General features: G+C 45.4%; 2 protein-coding genes and 1 pseudogene across 2 annotated transcripts in view; 2 read left to right on the top strand and 1 right to left on the bottom strand.

The window, feature by feature from the left end:
- Positions 1-23,188, bottom strand: part of LOC136317099 (nuclear envelope phosphatase-regulatory subunit 1 pseudogene) — a 51,930-nt pseudogene that overhangs the window by 24,275 nt on the left and 4,467 nt on the right.
- KCTD14 (potassium channel tetramerization domain containing 14) lies at positions 5,651-14,882 on the top strand. Its single transcript, XM_066249614.1, has 2 exons — positions 5,651-5,790; positions 12,470-14,882. Exons 1-2 carry the CDS (start codon positions 5,725-5,727, stop codon positions 13,142-13,144), a joined length of 741 nt encoding a protein of 246 aa, XP_066105711.1. The 5' UTR covers positions 5,651-5,724; the 3' UTR covers positions 13,145-14,882.
- The window catches only part of INTS4 (integrator complex subunit 4), a 166,854-nt gene continuing 149,318 nt past the window's right edge, over positions 5,653-23,188 (top strand). The window contains exon 1 of the mRNA XM_066249569.1: positions 5,653-5,790. The gene's annotated coding sequence lies outside the window, so the exon portion shown is untranslated. The remainder of the gene's footprint in view (positions 5,791-23,188) is intronic.

Genomic DNA, 23,188 nt, shown 5'->3' on the forward strand with positions numbered 1-23,188 from the left:
ATAGCCAAACATTTTCAGGGAACATTTTTCTCCATCCAGAACCATGGAATAAAACAGCTAAGTTTCCACAGCATTTACCTTTGAGTGGCATATTTTAAAATAATTTACCATGGTATAGTCTCTGATCTGACATCCTATCCTGTGAGTGACCTAGAGTTTGTCTCCTACTTTTTCTGCCCTTAAAATAAAAGTTCTAGGTAACTCAGGGTTGGACATAACCTCAGGGAAGCCCATGGAGTCCGTGCTCAATTATCTCAGACCACCTCAGGGCATTTCCCTGACTTCTTTGCCAGCTCAGACATAGAGATATTTCAATTTTTTTAGATGCTTTGTAAAAAGAGGCTTTTAGAATATCTAACCTTCCATATCATTGGAAACAGAGGCCTAGCATATTTTCATATGCTCATTTACTCTTTCATTAAAGTTCTGTGTGTTTATATCTTTAGGACAGAGTCATGTCTCAGGCATGGCTAGCCCCTAACTCCTAGCCAAGGTCAGTATCAGTAATTCTTGGTTGAATACATGAAGTGACAACCCACATGGGGAGGAGGGAGAAGAAGGAAATGGAAAGGTGTTCATGGTTGGATGGGTGGTGCCATGGAGTTTGGGGGAATGGGCACTGACATTTACTGAGCCCCATTCTAGGAAAGACTAGTAAATGCATCATTCTAGTATTTCCAAAATGATAAGATGCTTGTTAAACATACAGGTTCCAAAGCCCTTCCTTGGTTTCAGTACTCTGGAGATGGGGCTCCAGAATGATGTCTAACAAGTACGCAGTCTTAGACTCAGCGAAGTTAGGGAAACATGATAGATTAGTTTACTTAATATAATTCTCACCACAGCTCAGCAAAGTAAGTACTTGTATGTATTTTACAAAAGAGGCAATTTAGACTTAGGAAGGGAAAATTAGAGGTGGTTGCACAGCTGATAGATGGCAGGTCCAAAGTTCCATCCCAAGTTATCTCACTCCAAAACTTTGTCTTTATTTCAGCAGATACCAATTGGTTATTAGTGTTATATTTTTCCAAGTTTCTGCAACATTAACTCATTAGTTTATGACCAAAAGTTATCCTTTTTTTTCTTTTTATACTGTGGCAAAAAAACACATAAGATTGCCCTGACCAGGAAGCTTACTTAGTTGGTTAGAGCATCATCTCCATAGACCAAGGTTGAGGGTTCAATCCCCGGTCAGGGCACATACAAAATTCAACCAATGAATACATAAATAAGTGGAACAACAAAATCAATGTTTTCCTCTCTCTCAAATCAATTTTAAAAAATTTAAAGAAATTTAATAAACATTTAGCACTGAATATAAGTTGTAAATTCAGTGCTATATGTACACCATTCTTACATGTACAGCTCAGTAGTGTTAAGTATATTTACATTGTTGTGAAACAGATCTCCAGAATTTTTTTTATTTTGCAAAACTGAAACTCTATACCCATTGAAAAATTCTCCTTTCTCCCCGTCCTCCAGCCCCTAGTAATCACCACTTCATTTTCTGTTTCTATTAATTTGATAACTTTAGATAACTCATATAAGTGGAATCATACAGTGTTTGTTGTATTGTTATTGCTTAACGTAATGTCCTCAAGTTTCATCCATGCTAGAGCATGTGACAGGATTCCCTTCCTTTTTAAGGCTGAATAACACTCCATTGTACGTATAGACCACATTTTGTTTACCCATTCATCCACTGATGGCTATTTGGGTTGCTTCCATCTCTTGGTTGCTGTGAATAATGCTACTATGAAAAGCGGTGTGCAGATATGTCTTTGAGATCCTGCTTTCAATTCTTTTGGATATATGCCCATATAGTATATACCAAGTAGACTTGTTGGATCACATGATAGTTCTATTTTTACTTTTTTGAGGAAATTCCATATTATTTTCCTTAGAGGTTGTATTCTTATTGAGTCAAAAATTTTAAACTATTTTTGGCCTGACCTGTGGTAGCGCAGTGGATAAGGCATCAACCTGAAATGCTGAGGTTGCCAGTTCAAAACCCTGGGCTTGCTGGGACAAGGCACATATGGGAAGCAACTACTATAAGTTGATGCTTCCCATTTCTCCCCCCGCCCGCCCCATCTAAAAATCAAGAAATAAAATTAGAAAGAAAACCAAAACTATTTTTAAAGAACAGTTGTAGATTTACAGAGAAATTAAGAAAACAGTACAGAGAGTTCCTATACCCTATGTTCAGTTGTCCCTATTCTTTTTTTTTTTTTTTCTGAAGCTGGAAACGGGGAGAGACAATCAGACAGACTCCCACATGCGCCCGACCAGGAGCCACCCGGCACACCCACCAGGGGCAGCGCTCCGCCCACCAGGGGCGACGCTCCGCCCCCCCAGCCCCCCCCCCCCCCCAGTGGGGCATCGCGCCACCGCGACCAGAGCCACTCCAGCGCCTGGGGCAGAGGCCAAGGAGCCATCCCCAGCGCCCGGGCCATCCCTGCCCCAATGGAGCCCCGGCTGCGGAAGGGGAAGAGAGAGACAGAAAGGAAGGGGGGAGTGGAGAAGCAAATGGGCGCTTCTCCTATGTGCCCCGGCCGGGAATCGAACCCGGGTCCCCCGCATGCCAGGCCGACGCTCCACCGCTGAGCCAACCGGCCAGGGCCCAGTTGTCCCTATTCTTAAAATATCACATTATTATGGTATATTTGTTATAATTCATGAACTAATATTGATACATTATTATTAACAAAAACCAACAGCTTATTCATAGTTTTTTAGTTCTTACCTAATGTCTATTATCTGTTTCAGGATACCACATTAAATATACACTTAGTTATTATGTCCCCTTAGGCCACTCTTAGCTGTGACAGGTTCTCAGATTTTAATCATCATCATCATCATCATTATTATTATTAGAGAGAGGAGGAGAGAGCAAGGAAGATACAGAGAAAGACAGAGAAACATCAGTTTGTTGTTGCATTTATTCATGCATTCATTAGTTGAGTCTTATATGTGCCTTGACCTGGGGTTGAACCCACAATCTAGGTGTATTGTGAGTGATGCTCAAGCAACTGAGTTACCCTGCCAGGAAAATTTTTCCTTATTTATTTTTATTTATTGATTTTTAGAGAGAGAGGAGTGTGTGTGAGAGAGAGAGAGAGAGAAGGGGGGAGAAGCAGGAAGCATCAACTCCCATACGTGCCTTGACCAGGCAAGCCCAAGGTTTCGAACCAGCAACCTCAGTGTTCCAGGTCGATGCTTTATCCCACTGTGCCACCACAGGTCAGGAAATTTTCCTTATTTTTTTTTAAGATTTTTTATTTATTCATTATAGAGAGGGGAGAGAGAGAGAGAAGGGGGGAGGAGCAGAAAGCATCAACTCCCATATGTGCCTTGACCAGGCAAGCCCAGAGTTTTGAACCGGCGACCTCAGCATTTCCAGGTCGACACTCCATCCACTGCGCTACCACAGGTCAGGCAATTTTCCTTATTTTTATTTTATTTTTTTATAGAGGCACACAGAGAGAGTCAGAGAGAGGGATAGACAGGAATGGAGAGATGAGAAGCATCAATCATTAATTTTCCGTTGCGCGTTGCAACACCATAGTTGTTCATCGATTGCTTTCTCATATGCGCCTTGACCGCGGGCCTTCAGCAGACTGAGTGATCCCTTGCTTGAGCCAGCGACCTTGGGCTCAAGCTGGTGAGCTTTTGACCAGATGAGCCCGTACTCAAGCTGGTGACCTCGGGGTCTTGAACCTGGGTCTTCCACATCCCAGTCCGATGCTCTATCCACTGCGCCACTGCCTGGTTAGGCCAATTATCCTTATTTTTGATGACCTTGATCACTGGTTGGGTATATTGTAGGATGCCCCTCTATTGGAATATGTTTGATGTTTTTCTCATGATTAGACTCAGGTTATAGGGTTTGGGGAGAAAGATAAAAAAGGTAAAGTGCTATTTTCATCTCATCATAGCAAGAGGTACTTATTATTACCCTCACGATTTATGACTTGATGTTGACCTTAACACCTGGCTGAAGTAATATTTGTCAATTTCTCCACTGTAAAGTTACTCTTATTTCTCCTTCTTTTCATACTGTCCTCTTTGGAAAAAGTCACTGTGTACAGCTCATGCTTTAGGAATGGGACGTTATGCTCTCCCTTCTTTACATTTATGTTTTGTCAACATAAAAAAATAAAACAACCTGACCAGGTGGTGGCACAGTGGATAGAGCGTCAGAGTGGGATTCAGAGAAGCCAGGTTTGAAACCTCGAGGTTGCTGGCTTGGGCAAGGGGTCACTCGGTCTGCTGTAGCCCCGGGTCAAGGCACATATGAGAAGGCAGTCAATGAACAACTAAGGTGCCACACTAAGAATTGATGCTTATCATCTCTCTCCCTTCCTGTCTGTCTCTATCTGTCCTTCTCTCTGTCTTTCTCTGTTTTTGTCACAAATAAAATAAAATACAATAAAATATTTAGACCTGACCATGGTGGTGCAATGGATAGAGCATCCACCCAGAACGCTGTGGTCCCAGGTTCAAAACCCGAGGTTGCTAGCTTGAGTGTGGGCTCATCAGCTTGAATATAGGACCACTGACATGATTCCAAAGTCATTGGCTTGAGCAGAAAGGTCGCTGGCTTGAAGCCCAAAGTTGCTGGCTTGAGCAAGGCTTCACTGGCTGGTCTTGAGTCGCCAGTCCAGGCACATATAAGGAGCAATCAATGAACAACTAAAGTGAAGCAGCTATGAGTTTATGTTTCTCACTCTCCTCACTCTCCTCCCTTTCTCTCTCTCTCTCTCTCAAATAAATTAAAAATTTTAAATTATATTAAAAAAAATAAAAGTCAGTTCACCAGGGGGAAAATGTGTTTATTAGAGAACAGCAAAGAATTGCGATTTGGGACATGCAAAATATGGCAAAACCACAGACAAACTGGGAAAGCAGAGAGGACCCTTCTTTAATAGAAGAAAGGGGGTATTCAGAAGGGGCTGTTACAAACAAAGAGTCCATTGGACGAAACTGAGAATTCAAAATGTAGTACTTTTTCATTGGCTAAGCTGTGCCAGAGTCTCATTGGCTTAGCTATTGCCGGGCAAGAGCAAACCTTCCTTCCTCTTACTGGGGTAATAAAATAGAAAACATCTTCATGTTGGAGATGCAAGGTATTCCTTTCTCCCTGTTTGTGAAGTCATTGATCATGAGTAGTAAAGCCTGAGAGCTCCCCCTACAGGCAGTAAGGACTCCAATTTTAGTTGAGATTTTCTTGAGTAATTTTTATAGTTTTAACCAGTAAAATAACCCACTCAACAGATATCTTAACTCTTTTCTTCCCAGGTCCTATTTTGCACTTTTAGCAGTTTATCTGAGATGGATAAATAGTCCACACTGGCCCCCCTATCTCCTGAAACCTTGCTTTTCTCATCTGTGAAATGGGTGTTGATTGTCCTTGACTCCCCCAGAACTGTAGTGAGTAGTCTCCTACTTTCAATGTCGGTACCCTCTGCCTCTCCTATTTGGCTGTCCAGGAACACTCTGATGAGAGACCCGGCAGTGACTAGCTTAGGGTCTCACGGGAAGCCAGGCCCAATCCAGGCCAATCTGGGGTTCTAACCACACCCTGGGTACAGCTTCTCCCACCCCAGGGCGAGGAGCAGGTGCACTTCCGCCAGCTACAAGTACCTGGCACGCGGAAGATTGGGCGGGTTGCAGGAGCCGTGATCGGGCTGCGCAGTGCCAGCTGCTTGCAAGGCCAGGGTGATGAGCCTGACCACCGGCCGCTCTCAGCCGCTGGGCCGAGCCGCATCCCCCGCGGGCCCGCCAATCGTGAGTGCGCAGCCCCAGGCGGGCGGGTGCCACGTCCTTTTCCTCACCTGTCCCGCTGCCTCTCCCTTCTTTCAATCCTTCTCGGGTCCCTCGCCCGTCCCTACCCCCGGGAGTCTGAGTTCCCCCTGCTTCTGGTGCGCCCTCTCCACCTCTGGCTGGGCGCTCTTTTTCCCGGCTATTCCAATCACTTTTCTCTCTCCTTCGGTGCAACGGTCTCTGTTTTTATTCTGACTCAGTCCAACCTCTCCTCTTTACCTCCTTTCCTGCTTGGCTGCCTTGGTTTGTCTCCTTTTTCTTTTGTTTTTGTTTTAGCTACTCTGGGTGTGTCCTCTCTCTGCCCCCTGCTTGGTCCTAGTTCACTGCTCTTGCGGTCTCTCCCTCTCTCCTGCTCCCATCCCTCCTGCGGTGGGAGAAACAGAGCCAACCAAAGGCTGCCAGCGTATCGTCTCCTCATACCCCAGACTCCCACCTTCTCCAGCCTTTCCCCACCCTCTGGCTGGGTCCTGAGTCCGCAGCCCACTCACTCTCAGGGTTTGGGGGAGGATCAGGAAAGGCCCAATGCACTCTAGGAGCATACCATTTTAATCTGTCCTGGGCTGGGTGCTGCCCTGAAGACTTGTGGGAAGAGAAAGCAGATCCAGGAGTGGGGAGACTGGCTCTTTCCCATAGGGTGATGTTAACGTCACTGTTGTTGGCTATTGACAAAGTCACCTGCTTAGTGGCAGGGCTCCCTCCCTAGGTGCTAAATAAATGTCTGAATGAATTATAGAGCAAGGGAGAGAGCCAGCATGGTGCTTGATGCCAGGTAGGGCACAACTGGCTTTCGTCAGAAAACCAGGTGCTCCTGTAAATCATTGCTGCAGATAAGCTCCATTCAATTCAACAGACATTTATTGAGCATCCCAGTAAGCTGAGCCCTGTAGTAGGTACTGGTGTCATAAAGATGAATCAGAGATAGTCTTCTCTTAGGAACATCACAATCTAATGGTGAATACAGATGACAAAGGGAATTACAAGATAGGTAATTAATTACCAGACTGTGGAAGTAGAGGACCTTTGGGGATCACAAGGAGACAATCCATCTTGAAAGATTTCTGGAGGAATTAACTTGGATGAATGAGCTAAATAAAGGGAGTGTGGGCATTGAGTGAAGTCCTGGAGGCAAGGGGGCCCAGCCTGCTCTGGTTGGTGGGGAGAGGCAGCAAACAGTTCTGGTAGCTGATTGCCAGTCTTGCAGGGGGTTAGTAAACCTTATTAAGGAGTCTAGAATTTATTTGGAAGGGAAAGTAGGGTCACTGAAGAGTTTAATGCAGAAGGATATCAGACTTGCACTTAAGAAAACTACTCTGGTGGCCCTATAGCTGGTTGGCTCAGTGGATAGCATGTTGTCCTGTATATGGATGTCCTAGGTTCAATTCTCAGTCAGGGCACACAAGAGAAGCGACCATCTACTTCTCTCACCCTCCCCTTCTCTTCCTTTCCCCCTCCTGCAACCAGTGGCTTGACTGGTTCCAGCGTTGGCCCTGGTGCTGAGGATAGCTTGGTTGGTCCCAACGTGTCAGCCTCAGGTGCTAAAAATAGTTCAGTTGATTTGAGCATTGGCCCATGACAGGGGTTGCCAGTTGGATCCCAGTTGGAATGCATGCGGGAGTCTCACTATCTCCCCTCCTCTCACTTAGAAAACAAACTTTTTGAAAGAAAAATTACACCTGAATAGGCAGGAGCATAGTGGATAGAGCATCGGACTGGGACACAGAGGACTCAGGTTCAAAACCTCAAGGTTGCTGGCTTGAGTGTAGGCTCATAGACATGACCCCATGGTCGTTGGTTTGAGCCTAAGGTCATTGGCTTGAAGCCCAAGGTTGCTGGTTTGAGCAAGGAGTCACTCACTCTGCTGTAGACCCTGGGTCAAGGCACATAAGAGAAAGCAATCAATGAACAACTAAGGAGCTGCAGTGAAGAATTGATGCTTCTCATCTCTCTCCCTTCCTGTCTGTCTCTCTCTCTGGCTCTCTCACTGTCTCTGTCAAAAAAGAAGAAAGAAAGAAAGAAAGAAAGAAAGAAAGAAAGAAAGAAAGAAAGAAAGAAAGAAAGAGAAAGAAAGAGCCCTGGCCGGTTTGCTCAGTGGTAGAGCGTCGGCCTGGCGTGCAGAAGTCCCGGTTTTCCCGGCCAGGACACACAGGAGAAGCGCCCATCTGCTTCTCCACCCTTCCCCCTCTCCTTCCTCTCTGTCTCTCTCTTCCCCTCCCGAAGCTGAGGCTCCATTGGAGCAAAGATAGCCCAGGCTCTGGGGATGGCTCCTTGACCTCTGCCCCAGACGCTAGAGTGGCTCTGGTCACAACAGAGCGACGCCCCGGATGGGCAGAGCGTCGCCCCTGGTGGGTGTGCCGGGTGGATCCCGGTCGGGCGCATGCGGGAGTCTGTCTGACTGCCTCTCTCCGTTTCCAGCTTCAGAAAAATACAAAAAGAAAGAAAGAAAGAAAGACAGACAGACAGACAGACAGACTACTCTTTTCAGAGTAGAGATTGGCTTGGGGGAGGGTACTTGACCGGGTCAGGGTGCCATGGAACTGACTAATCATTTAGAATTGTGGGTGGGTGTGTGTGGTTGCAGTTGGGAGCAGGATGGATGGTTACAGTCTCAGTTTTTGGCTCAGACAGGAGACAATGGAAAAGGTCAAGGTTGTGGGTTGGGGAGAGATCTTGATGGGCTTGGGGTACAAATGAATGGAGATATCCCTCTCTTGACTCCACTGAGGGTGACCTAAGGAAATGTATGTTTGGTGGAGGTTGCAGATATGTAGGAACCCTTTTGACTACAACTGGGTGAGAGCAGGGCCTCATTCATCCCTGAGTCCTCATGGCCAGCATTGGCCTGGCATCCAGCAGGGGCTCCTAAAGACTGTCCTGAACCCATGCACATGGGCTTGGTACAAGCTCTCTCACCCAGGAATGCTTCGGCAGGGTGACTGTAGAAAAGGAGGGGAAGAGCTGCCACGAGGAAGGGTAGGTGGTCTGGAGGAAGGGTGGAAAAGAAGTCTTTAGCTGCTGGAAACACACACTGTACTTATGGATGAAGTTGGAGGTCGGGATTTCCAAGAGACTGAGAGTTTAAAGGAGAAAAGAGACAGAATTAAGAAGGTTGGGAACAAGGCCATGGTGTTATTTGATAAAGAAATGGAGCTGAGGATGTTGCAGGAAGTTATTTTGTGAACCATCTGGAAATGAACTTCAGAAATGACATTTGAAGTAAGAGGATTCTTTAGACTTTAGAGCTGGAAAGACTCAGAGTTCTCTTTATCCATTTTGCCTCCTCATTTCATAGATGACTAAGCTCTGGCCCAGAAGAGGAAGCGAGCTGCCCCAGGCACATAGCTAATTATTGGCGCAGTGGGACTGGATGCTGGGAGGGGTGGAGGTAGGGAGTGAGATTGACATAGGTCAGTCCCAACTTCATCACTTCCTAGCTGTGTGACCCTTCTTCCTGAGCTTTCCTTACCTGAAATGTGGGGACATTAAGAGCACCTGTGAGCTTTCAGGTGCAGGAGTGATGAGAGCACATCAATCCATTCAAGGGTTAAAATCTGCAACTTTGCATTTAACTACAGAGGGATCATAGGGTTAATCAAAGAGCCTTGCCAGGGGACCTTGAGATTGATGGGAGAAGGAGGGAGTCTCGGATTCTGGGCTTATTTTTCTCACGGCTGTATTGCTTAGCTGCTGTCAGAGTGCATTCATTCTCTCTTATCCCTTCTCCCCTTCATCCAGCAGAACTGTCTCCTGGTAGAAGCTGTTGCCATGGCAACTCAATTCTTCCCCAGCGGTTTAGCTGTTTTTGGCTCTCTTAATCTCAGTACTTTAATCTTAGAGATAAAGTTCACAGACAAGTTGAGAATGAGGTCACACCTACATCAGACGGAAAGATATACCTGAGCTCTGACTCTGCCATGCCTGTGTTTAGAGTTCTCGGGTGGGTGATTCAGCCTTCCAACACTGCACCGATCTTCCCTGCAGCAGCAGCCATCATATTCCCTAGGAAACCTTTCCTGACAACCTCCAACACACACCCACAGAAAGCCGACCCCTCCTACCTTTGAGTCTTCTTTCTTTGTTCCTACACATCTAAGCCACTTGTTTCTTCTCTCTCCTGTGAGCTCCTTGAGGGCAGGGACTATAATGTATTCATTTGCTTTGGAGGAGGCTTACATGGAATAGGTCCTCTCTACATTTTTAGAATGACTGAGTAACTAAGGAAAAGAAAGGTAGAGGTATTTGAAAACGAATTTATACAATGACTAAGAGCACAAGCTTCAGGGTAAATCAGACCTGAGTTCAAATGCTGATATCATCACTTAAGAGCTAGTTGATCTCAGGCAACTTGCTTCACCTCCTAAAGCCTTAGTTTCTTTATCTGTAAAATGAGGATTTAATACATTCCTCTTAGGGTAGCTGTGAGAATTGAGTTAGAGACTGTGTGCAAAGTGCCATTCAAGGGTTAAAATCTGCAACTTTGCAGTAACTACACTCTGAGGAGAAGGACTGTGTTCTGCTTATTCCTCACTGTCCCAGGAACCGGGCACAAAATAGGCACATAGATATTTTGTTGAATGAGTGAGAGGGTTTTAAATAATGGAAGTTGTTCCAGAAGCTGGTTTGTAAGGATAACAACTGATATCTCACCTCACATGTAATAACTGTTATACGGTATTCTGCTACTTTTGCTAGGTCTGTGTGGTGGCACTTAGTATTCCCCAGACACAACCTGTCAGTTTCTATGTCCCTCTCTGCACTGGGCTGTGAGCATCTCCAGGCCGCACTGTGGCGTCTCACTCACATCTGTAGGGCTCAGCCCAAGGTCTTGCATAGAGAAGAGGCCTCTAAAAATTCTGTTGAGCAGCTAAACCTAACTTATATTTGTACCAACCTTACAGTTTATGAAGCAGTTGTATATCCATTATAGCTGTTGTTATTGGCCTTTTCATCACCCAGGTTATTCCTGTTATTTAATATCCATGGGCCCATATTTTGAAAAAATATCCATCAAATTCCATTTATTAATCAAAATTGTGCCACTGCTAATCAGAACATCTGATTTATATGAAATAAGAATTTTTAACCCCAACTCCCAGCACAGGATGTATACACACTGAAGTACTCAAGAAATGCTTCCTGAGCCTGACCAGGAGGTAGCCCGGTGGATACAGTGTCCGCCTGGGATGCAGAGGACCCAGGTTCCAAACCCGAGATCATCACTTAAGAGCATGGGTTCATCAGCTTGAGCCCAAGGTCGCTGGCTTGAGCAAGGGTCACTCACTCTGCTGTAGCCCTCGGGTCAAGGCACATATGAGAAAGCAAACAATGAACTAAGGTGCTGCAACAAAGAATTGATGATTCTCATCTCTCTCCCTTCCTGTCTGTCCCTCTGTTTCTCTCACAAGAAAAAATAAATGAAAAGAAATGCTTCCTGAATCAATACATGTATGGTTTCTTAGCCTTTCTGAAGTTGAAAATGGTTTGCTCCCCCTGCTCCCTTAGACCTAAGCATCCACCTTGGGAACTCCTGACTCCACAACAGCTCTATATCACCATTTTACAAATGAGGACACTGAGGCCCAGGAAGGGGAAAAGCCTTGCCAAAAGCCAGACTTTGGAAGTATTGCTGCTGGGACTGGCTTCCACAGCAGCCCACTATACTAACACTCTGACCTAAATGAGAAAATTAAAATGCTTGAATGGGGTCCTGGCTGGTTGGCTCAGCGGTAGAGCATCGGCCTGGCGTGCGGGGGACCCGGGTTTGATTCCCGGCCAGGGCACATAGAAGCGCCCATTTGCTTCTCCACCCCCCCTCCTTCCTCTCTGTCTCTCTCTTCCCCTCCCGCAGCCAAGGCTCCATTGGAGCAAAGATGGCCCGGGCGCTGGGGATGGCTCCTTGGCCTCTGCTCCAGGCGCTAGAGTGGCTCTGGTCGCAACAGAGCGATGCCCCGGAGGGGCAGAGCATCGCCCCCTGGTGGTCAGAGCGTCGCCCCTGGTGGGCGTGCCGGGTGGATCCTGGTCGGGCACATGCGGGAGTCTGTCTGACTGTCTCTCCCCGTTTCCAGCTTCAGAAAAATACAAAAAAAAAAAAAAAATGCTTGAATGGGTATTTTTTCTTTTTAACAGAAACAGAGAGTCAGAGAGAGGGATAGACAGACAGGAACGGAGAGAGTTGAGACGCATCAATCATCAGTTTTTTGTTGCGACACCTTTGTTGTTCATTAATTGCTTTCTCATATGTGCCTTGACCGTGAGCCTTCAGCAGACAGAGTAACCCCTTGCTCGAGCCAGCGACCTTTGGTCCAAGCTGGTGAACTTTGCTCAAACCAGATGAGCCTGCACTCAAGCTGGCGATCTCGGGGTCTCGAACCTGGGTCCTTCGCATCCTAGTCCGATGCTCTATCCACTGCGCCACCGCCTGGTCAGGTGGGTATTCTTATATCAAACTGAAATCTTTGTCTTAAGTTGCCCATTCTCTGGAGCTACATAGCATAAATATAACACCCTTCAGTTAAGATGGGCCTTTCAAAGCTGAAGCCAATCATGGCTTTCCTAAATTCTCTCATAGAGGTTATTCTTTAGATGAAAATAAGTCATGAGCTCCCTGGAGGTGGTGCTATTGGCTCACTGCCTCTTGTGCCCCCAGATATCTCCTGTCGTGGAGCTGAACGTGGGAGGCCAGTTCTACACCACCACCGTGATCACCCTGAGAAAATTCCCGGGCTCAAAACTGGCAGATATGTTCTCCAGCCTAGCTAAGGCCTGCACGGATGTGGAGGGCCGCTTCTTCATCGATCGCCCTGGCACCTATTTCGGACCCATCCTGGACTACCTGCGCAGCGGGCAGGTGCCCACACAGCACATCCCCGAGGTGTACCGTGAGGCTCAATTTTACGAAATCAAGCCTTTAGTCAAGCTCCTGGAGGACATGCCGCAGATTTTTGGTGAGCAGATGGCTCGCAAGCAGTTCTTGCTGCGGGTGCCAGGTTACAGCGAGAACCTGGAGCTCATGGTGCGCTTGGCTCGCGCAGAGGCCGTGGCAGCGCGCTGCTCCAGCGTGCTGGTGTGCGTAGTGCGCACGGAAGAGGATGCCGCGAACTGCGCTGAATCCCTGCGCGTCCTGGAGGCGGACAAGAGGTTGGTCGTCAAATTCGGGCCTTGGAAGGCGGCCCCAGTCATCAGGGACCTCCTGGACTCCGTGAGGATGGACATTGAAGCTCGAGGGTACCAGGTAGCCTATGACTACTGCTCCAAGAAGACATTCCAGCCTAAACCAGGGGCCTACGAATACTTCTATTCGTTCCTGTTCAACTGGTGGTGATTCTCACAGGCCGGGGTTGTTTGTTGTGGGCTCTGTGAGGCTTATGAAATTCAAAGTTGCCTTCAAAATATACCTTAATTTCAAAAATAAACATCAAACTTCCAAGGCAGTCTGTAAAGCTTGCCCCCCAATATTTATCTTTCCTTAAGGGCTTTCCACTCATTGCAGTGGACTTCTCTGTACTTGGTCTGCAAACTCAGCTCGCGAGCCACATGCGGCTCTTTAGTCCCTTGAGTGTGGCTCTTCCACAAAATACCACATGCAGGCACTACCTCGATAAGGAATGTACCTACCTATATAGTTTAAGTTTAAAAAATTTGGCTCTCAAAAGAAATTTCAATCATTCTACTGTTGATATTTGGCTCTGTTGACTGAGTTTGCCGACCACTAGCAACCGCTTCCTTGTTACAGCCTCCTGTACCTGCCAGATGCTTCCCTTGAAGACCAATGGCAAGGCTGAGATGAGTTGGACTGTTTCAAAAATGCTTTGGCTGGAGATGCAGGGTGTCAACAGGAATATAATAGGACACTATGAATTGAGATAGTCTGATCTAAAAATGCAGTTCACCCAGCCTCAGCCAATCCTCTGGCCCAGGTGTGTGCCTTTGTGAGGAAAATGCCAAGCTAGTACCCATAGTATATGCCCCTCAGGTCTTTCCCAGATGCTGTGTTGGCTGCTAAAGCCTCCCAGCCATCCTGTCTTTAGAACAGTGGTTCTCAAAGTGTGGTCTCTGGACCAGCAGCATCAGCCAACACCCGGGAACTTCTTAGAAATAAATACTTGTTCCCCACCTCAGACCTACTGAAGCAGAAATTGAGTGTTGGCCCAGCAATCTGTTTTAACAAGGCCTCCAGGTGATTCTGATGTGCTGTAATTAAGATCTGACCTAGAGAGAGACAAGATGGCGCTGGAGTAGGCGGACGTACCAACATCTACCTCCCAGAACCAAAGTGGAATACAAACTAATTTTTGGAACTATCATCTGGAAAAACCAACATTGGACTAAACTAAGAGGACTCTTCAACCAAAGAACACTGAAGAAGCCACACCGAGACTGCTTAGGGTATCCCAAGGTTCTCTTTACCATGCCACAGTCGCAGAGCTCCAGGGAAAAGCTACCTGGTCTCATCTCTCCAGGCAGAGGAAAACAGAAGCTCCATCTCCACACATGCTGCAAATGGCTTCTCCAGTCTACCTGAATCATTACCAGCTAGAAGCAGCGGTCACTGGGACTTGGACATGAGCTGCAAAGTATAGAATGGTGACAACAATTCCAGTGCCATGTGGACTTTTCCTGGATGTGGACTTTTCCTCGACTCCTGCTCCCTGTGACAGATCCTACAGACTGAACTGTGGTTGGGTTGCATTTTTCAGGGATTTGACATGGTGATGGGGCCAACTTGGACTTGGTGAACATGTTAAGGACACTACTCTTTTAGGGATTCTTGCTGTATTGGCCAAGAGTTTGCTTAAAGGCTTTTAATCACTGTAAAAAAAAAAAAGAAGGCTGGATAAAGAAGATGGGGCACATATACACCATGGTATACTAGTCAGCTAGAAGAAATGATGACATCGGATCACTTACAGCAGATTGGTGGAATCTTGATAACATTATGCAGAGCGAAATAAGCGAATCAGAAAAAAACAAGAACTGCAGGATTCCATACATTGGTGGGACATAAAAGTGAGACTAAGAGACATGGACAGGAGTGTGGTGGTTACGGGGGGTGGGGGGAGGGAAGGAGGGAGGGGGGAGGAGGAGGAGTACAAAGAAAACTGGATAGAGGGTGACGGAGGACAATCTCTCTTTGGGTATGCAAACAGATGGGTATGCAACAGAACTAAATGACAAAATAACCTGGAAATGTTTTCTTTGAATATATGTACTCTGATTTATTGATGTCACCCCATTTAAATAAAAATTTATTTATAAAAAAAAATACAAAGGCGTGTTTTAAGAAGGGTTATTATTAAATAATCTAGGATTAAAATAGGTGTAAATAAATGAATGAACACTCAAAATAAAAATAAATAAATAAATAAATAAAAAAGATCTGACCTAGAAAAGAATTGCCCTTTTGTTTGTGTGTCTCCCCTCACCTCAGGGAGGAACCAACTCTACTACAGTTCCTGTTTGGAGCTCTTTGTGGGATCATATTGAAGTCAATTTTCTTTTTTCTTTTTTTGTCACAGAGACAGAGAGAGGAACAGATAGACAGGGAGATGAGAAGCATCAATTCTTCATTGCAGTTCCTTAGTCTCCTTAGTTGTTCATTGATTGCTTTCTCTATGTGCCTTGACAAGGGGGGGGGGAGAGGGGGAGCACAGAAGAATGAGTGACCCCTTGCTCAAGCCAGAGACCTTGGGTTTCAAGCCAGTGACCTTTGGACTCAAGCCAGTGACCATAGAGTCATGTCTATGATCCCACGCTCAAGCCGGCAACCTTGGGGTTTCAAACCTCGGTGCTCAGCATTCCAGATTGACGCTCTATCCACTGTGCATTCACCTGGTCAGGCTGAAGTCAATTTTCACCTGCCACCACATTCTTGCTTAGTGTTTCTCCTCTATTCTACCCTGCTTCCCGCACTTCCCTTCCTGTGTACATCACACTTGCATAAGAGACTGTTTCAGGTTCTGCTTGTAAATCTAAACATTCATCCTGCTCCAAGTTCAGGTCTGGAATAGATGGCCCCTTCCCTGCCTAGAAGAGTGACTCAGCTATCCTAAGTTCCCCATGACTGAAGGGCAAATTTAACTGTCAAGGTTTAAGAAATCGATACTGAGTCAGGGAGTTTCAAATTTAAACATAAAATTGCTCATAACAAAGTCATTTTCCACAAGCGTAACAATTTAGTAATGCATCTGCTTGTATTTTTTCTTATTTTCAAAGTTTGTTTTATGTTTTCCTTTTTTGGTATTTAATATGGCTGACAATGTAAAGTGGAAAAATCCTGAATATCTGTTTGAACTTTTTATCCTGAAGTAGTTCAACATTATCAAGAGCCTGAAAAAAAGTTCATGCCCTTTGATCAGTACTTATGAATGATAGGATTTCAAGGAGACCCCTCTGCTTCTTAAGATGTAAACAGAATTTCTACACTTAATCTTAGCCAAAAGGCCGACAGAATTTCTTAAAATCTCAATTTCGTTAATTATGGGAAGGTCATTGACTTCCCCATGATTTTTGCACATTCCCAGAGAGCTTGTCTTCTTATGGTCCGCTCTGGTTCTCTGTGCCTGCTGGATTCATTCAGCATAGGGATCACTTAAGATTTCTTGAACCTGTTGTTGTTGTTCTGCGCAATGCTCACCCATATTTAACACATCTTTTTCTTCATTTTTACAAATTCACTCCTATAAGCTATTTGTGCATATAGCAGATTGTGGAAAATACAGACAAATAAAGGGGAGAGAGTTTACAACGCAAATGAAAAAAATTCCAAATTGAATATTGGATATATCTATTCTTTTTTTTTTTTTTTTTTAAACTTTTTTTTTTTAATTTTAATTTTTAATTTATTCATTTTAGAAAGGAGAGAGAGAGGGAGAGGAGAGAGAGACAGAGAGAGAGACAGAGAGAGAGAGAGAAGGGGGAGGAGCAGGAAGCATCAACTCCCATATGTGCCCTGACCAGGCAAGCCCAGGGTTTCGAACCGGCGACCTCAGCATTTCCAGGTCGACGCTTTATCCACTGCGCCACCACAGGTCAGGCCTGGATATATCTATTCTTAAAAGTGTGTTAGTCACCCACATCACTAAAGGCTTTCCACTAAGATTTATTTATTTCTTTTTGTTTCTTCCCATCCTGTTTTTGACATGCTTCTCAAAAGGTGGGAGTAATTTTCCCCACCCCACTGACTTACTGCATGGTCTGATGATTTAATCTGGTCAATGGGGTACGAGTGGAAATGACAGAGTGCCAGTTCTGAAAAGGCTTTAAAGGCATGCCAAGTTTCCACCAGCCCTATTATTTACCAACAGAAGACCATGTTCCAGTTTAGCTACCTTTTTTTATTGCTTTGGCTTTAGCCTGCATCCGCTCGGATCTGACTCTCTTCCTAAGCAATTTACCAAACTATTTTATTAAACAAAGGCAATTCCAATATCCTCCTCCAGCTCCCAATCCATAATACAATTAAGATAACATACTATTTTACCCCACTTAACTTATAATTGGAAATAAGTTAGTTACATTCCATCTGTATAATGCCATATTATGAAGAAATTAAAGTTATATTTATAAAAATATAAATATGTATGATTTCATACTGTATGATTTCACTTTTATGTGGAATCTAATGAACAAAACAAACAAAACAGAAACAGACTCATAGATACAGAGAACAGACAATTGTCAGAGGGGAGGGACTTTGGGGGGCTGGGTAAAGGAATTAAGAAAAACAAAACAAAAACAAACAAACCTCACAGACACTGACAACAGTATGGTGATTACCAGAGGGGAAGGGGGATATGGGAAGGTAGAAGAGGGTAAAGAGCAGATAAATAAATGGTGACGGAAGGAGATGACTTTGGGTGACACAGAATACAATATATAGACTTATTATAGAATTGTACACCTGAGCCTGACCAGGCGGTGGCGCAGTGGATAGAGCGTCCGACTGGGATGTGGAGGACCCAGGTTCAAGACCCTGAGGTTGCCAGCTTGCGCACAGGCTCATCTGGTTTGAGCAAAGCTCACCAGCTTGGACCCAAGGTCGCTGGCTCCAGCAAGGGGCTACTCCGTCTGCTGAAGGCCCGCGGTCAAGGCACATATGAGAAAGCAATCAATGAACAACTAAGGTGTTGCAATGAAAAACTAATGATTGCCTGACCTGTGATGGCGCAGTGGATAAAGCGTCGACCTGGAAATGCTGAGGTCGCCAGTTCGAAACCCTGGGCTTGCCTGGTCAAGGCACATATGGGAGTTGATGCTTCCAGCTCCTCCCTTTTCTCTCTCTCTGTCTCTTCTCTGTCTCTCCCTCTCCTCTGTAAGATGAATAAATAAATAAATAAATAAATAAAAACTAATGATTGATGCTTCTCATCTCTCTCTGTTCCTGTCTGTCTGTCCCAATCTATCCCTCTCTCTCTCTGTCTCTGTAAAAGAAAAAAAAATTGCACACCTGAAACCTATATAATTTTGTTAACCAATGTTACCCCAATAAATTCAATAAAAAATTATAGATAGCTTAAAATTACCAGGAAGGAGTGCTCATTAAAGACAATACCTTAAAAAAAAAAGACAAATACCTTTTTTTTTTTTTTTAAAGTGAGAGATAGGGACAGACAGATAGGAAGGGAGACAGATGAGAAGCATCAACTTATTGTGGCACTTTAGCTGTTCATTGATTACTTTCTCATATGTGCAATGATGGGGGAGGTGGGCTCCAGCCGAGCCAGTGACCCCTTGCTCAAGTCAGCGATCTGGGGTTCAAGCTAGTGGCCTTTGGGATCAAGCCAGCGACCATGGGGTCATGTCTATGAGCCCGTGCTCAAGCTAGCGACCTTGGGGTTTCAAACCTGGGTCCTCAGCATCCCAGATCGATGCTCTAGCCACTGCGCCACAGAAAGGCAATACAATTTAATTAAATCTTTGCTCCAGAAAGAATTTGAGGTGGTGGGGTTTATAGGACTATAAAAAAATTATCCCAAAAGGTATAAACTAGAAGTACAGAAATTAAATTTGCATACCCAATAATGCCATTTGTTCCCTTCCTTTTCCATAACAAAAAAAGCAAAATAGTAAGGCACATTAATAGTTTAAAATACTATCTGTGGACCCTGGCCATGTAGCTCAGTTAGCTAGAACATCATCTCAATATATCAAGATTGTGGTTTGATCCCCAGTCAGGGCACATGTAAGAATCAACCATCCATAAGTACAACAATAAGTGGAACAACAAATTGATGTCCTCCACCCTTCCTTTCTTTTTAAAATCAATTTTAAAAAGTATAAACCAAGGCCCTGGCCGGTTGGCTCAGTGGTAGAGCGTCGGCCTGGCGTGCGGGGGACCCGGGTTCGATTCCCGGCCAGGGCACATAGGAGAAGCGCCCATTTGCTTATCCACCCCCCTCCCCTCCTTCCTCTCTGTCTCTCTCTTCCCCTCCTGCAGCCAAGGCTCCACTGGAGCAAAGATGGCCCGGGCGCTGGGGATGGCTCCTTGGCCTCTGCCCCAGGCGCTAGAGTGGCTTTGGTAGCGGCAGAGCATCGCCCCCTGGTGGGCAGAGCGTTGCCCCTGGTGGGCGTGCCGGGTGGATCCCGGTTGGGCGCATGCGGGAGTCTGACTGTCTCTCCCCATTTCCAGCTTCAGAAAAATACAAAAAAAAAAAAAAAAAAAAGTATAAACCAAAGTAAAAATGTAAAGATAAAATACCATCTGTGTTCATTTGCAGGGGTATATAAGACTTTTCAGATCTGTTGAGATTAAGAAAATTAAAGATTCAGAGGAGGAAAACATAAAACTGAATGCTAAATATAGCTGTCACTGTAACCCAAAGGGAAAACTCAGAGTAAAACCTTTGCGATTTCCCTCCTGAAGACACCCAAGTCCATAGCACTGTGCCAGGTCGTCAGGTCTACGTTGTTCTGCTCAAGTACCTTTTTTTTTTTTTAACTGAGAGTAGAAAGACTCCCCATGTGCCCTGACTGGAATCCACTCAGTAATCCCCATTTGGGGCCAATGCTCGGCCTATGTGGGGCCGCTGGCAACCGAGCTATTTTTAGCGCTGGAGGAGGAGGCTCAATGGAGCCATCCTCAGTGCCTGGGGCCTATGTACAGTACTTGAATCAACTGAGCCAGGGCTGCAGGATGGGAATAGAGGAGAGAGAATGAAAGAGGAAGAGGAGGGATGGAGGAGCCGATGGTCGCCTCTCCTGTGTGCCCTGACTGGGAATCAAAACTGGGAGGGAGGGAGGGAGGGAGGGAGGCAGGCAAATCTTTCCTTTAAGCCAGACACTGAGTGGGCATGTCCTCTCAACAGCTCCATGAGGAACAAACTGCCTGTATTTCAGAGATGGAGGAAAGAAATGGAGGCTCGGGAGAAGAGGTAGCTGACTTACAGGTCCTAGAGCTGACCCAAATCCTGTGCTACCCGCAGAGGAGGGAATTGAGACTCCAGCGGTAGTGTCCTCTCTTCCCAGCTGGCAGACTTTTTTTTTATATATATATATAAACCAATTGAATTTATTTTTTTTTTCAAGAGTCAGAGAAAGGGACAGATAGGAACAGACAGACAGGAACAGAGAGAGATGAGAAACATCAATTCTTCGTTGCAGTTCCTTAGTTGTTCATTGATTGATTTCTCATATGTGCCTTGACTGGGGGGCTACAGCAGACTGAGTAACCCCTTGCTCAAACCAACGACCTTGGGCTCAAGCTGGTGAGCCCTGCTCAAATGAGATGAGCCCGCACTCAAGCTGGTGACCTCGGGGTCTCGAACCTGGGTCCTCCACATTTCAGTTTGATGCTCTATCCACTGCACCACCGCCTGGTCAGGCTACAGTACCTCTTTAAAAAAAATTCTCTATTTATTTTCCTCATCATTTTCTGCCTTTCTCCCCATCCATTCTCTTCCCCTTTCTGTTGTAGCAAGTAGACTTAGCAATTAAGGGACTGACTGACCACATGACAACATCCTGGCCCCTAAACTTAACTTAAGACTATAAACATTACCTGACCAGGCAGTGGCGCAGTGGCTAGAGTCAGACTGGGATACAGAGGACCCAGGTTCAAAACCCCAAGGTTGCTGGCTTGAGTGCAGGGTTGCTGGCTTGAGCCCAAATGTTGCTGGCTTGAGCAAGGGGTCACTTGCTCTGCTGTAGCCCCCTGGTCAAAGCATATGAGAAAGCGTTCAATGAACAACTAAAGTGCTGCAATGAAGAATTGATGCTTCTCCTCTCTCTCTCTTCCTACCTGTCCCTGTCTCTGTCTCTGTCTGACATACACACACACACACACACACACACACACACACACACACGAAGACTACAACCATTTCCCATAAGCCTACAGACTGGGCAGTTCTTCTGGTCCTAGTTGGGCTCACTTACACATCTTTAGTCAGATGGTGGATCAGCTGGGCTAGGGCTGGTCTAAATGGCCTCAGTTGGGTCAACTTAGCTTTATTCCACATGGAACAACAACAACAAAAAACAGGCTAGGTTGGACTTATGACAATTTTAAGGTTTGAAGAAAAAAAAAAAAGCCTGGAAAATTGGTATGTGGATTGACCTTGAGGCTTAGGCTCAAAACTAACACTGTCACCTCTGCCACATTTTACTGGCCAGGCATAAGGCTAGTCCAATTCAAAAGGTGAGGATACAGATTTCATCTCTTTTTTTTTTCTTAATTTAAGTGGGAGACGGGAAGGCAGAAAGACAGACTCCCAGTAGCGCCCTGACCAAGACCCACCTGGCCAGCCCCCTATGGGGCAATACTCTGCCCATCTGCAGCTTGCTCCATTGCTTGGCAACCGAGCTATTTTGGTGCCTGAAACAGGCCATGGAGCCATCCTCAGCATCTGGGGCCAATTTGCTTGAGGTAAGCCATTTGAGCCATGGCTGTGGGAGAAGGAGGGAGAGAGAGAGAGAGAGAGAGAACTGGGAGGGGGAAGGATAGAGAAGCAGATGGTTGCTTCTCCTGTGTGCCCTGACTGGGAATTGAACTTGGGACTTTCACACACACCCAGGGCCAGATTTCATCTCTCTCTCTCTCTCTCTCTTTTTTTTTTTATAGAGAGTCAGAGAGAGGGATAGATAGGGACAGACAGAAACGGAGAGAGATGAGAAGCAACAATCATTAAGTTTTTCATTGTGACACCTTAGTTGTTCATTGATTGCTTTCTCCTATGTGCCTTGACTGTGGGCCTTCAGCAGACCGAGTAACCCCTTGCTCAAGCCAGCAACCTTGGGTCCAAGCTGGTGAGCTTTTGCTCAAACCAGATGAACCCGCGCTCCAGCTGGCAACCTCGGGGTCTCGAACCCGGGTCCTTCACATCCCAGTCCGACGCTCTATCCACTGCACCACCGCCTGGTCAGGCCAGATTTCATCTCTTTTTTTATTTATTTATTCATTTTAGAGAGAGGAGAGAAAGAGACAGAGAGAGAAGGGGGGAGGAGCAGGAAGCATCAACTCTCATATGTGCCTTGACTGGGCGAGCCCAGGGTTTTGAACCGGTGACCTCAGTGTTCCAGGTTGACGCTTTATCCACTGCGTCACCACAGGTCAGGCCCAGATTTCATCTCTTAATGGAAGTGGCTTCAAAGCTACATTTCAAGGGGTTTACAAACATAGATGGGAAGAATTGGGGATAATTTTGCAATCATTCTACTACATGCTGACCCTTTCCATTAGGGAGGGAGGAATGATTTATTCTCACAGAAATATATATTCCAGAATCAAATTTGACTTTCCTATTGCTATACACTAAATGTCTTCCTCCCCCTACTCCTGGCCATTTATATGTTTAAATCATAACCCCCAATGTGATGGTATTAGGAGGTAGGGAAATTGGGAAATGATTAAGTCATAAGAGTAGAGCCCTCATGAATGGGATTAGTGCCTTTATAAAAGAATCCCTGAGAGCTCCCTCAACTCTTTTTCCATGTGTGGACATGAGAAGACAGCTATGAACCAGGAAGTGAGCTCTCAAGACTAAATCTGTCTGCACCTTGACCTTGGGCTTCCCAGCCTCCAGGACTGAGAAATAAATTTCTGTTGTCTATAAGCTACTCAGTCTTTGAATTGTTATACTAGCCTATATATATATATTAGCCTAATACCATCTATCTATCTATCTATCTATCTATCATCATCCATCCATCCATCCTGTTGGTTCTATTTTCTCGTGGAACCCTAACTATTACACCTAACTGCAGTGTTTCTGCCAGCCCTACCATTTGTGGTTCCCTAATCATTTTCATGTTACTGTATTTCCTCATGTATAAGACGCACTTAATTTGGGGGCCTGAAATTTGAAGGAAAAAAATTATATAAATGAACTTCAATTTTTATTCATCATAAATTCATAAAACTCATCCGCGT

Source organism: Saccopteryx bilineata, chromosome 1 (genome assembly GCF_036850765.1).
Source record: "Saccopteryx bilineata isolate mSacBil1 chromosome 1, mSacBil1_pri_phased_curated, whole genome shotgun sequence".
In the NCBI taxonomy this organism is placed as follows: Eukaryota; Metazoa; Chordata; class Mammalia; order Chiroptera; family Emballonuridae; genus Saccopteryx; species Saccopteryx bilineata.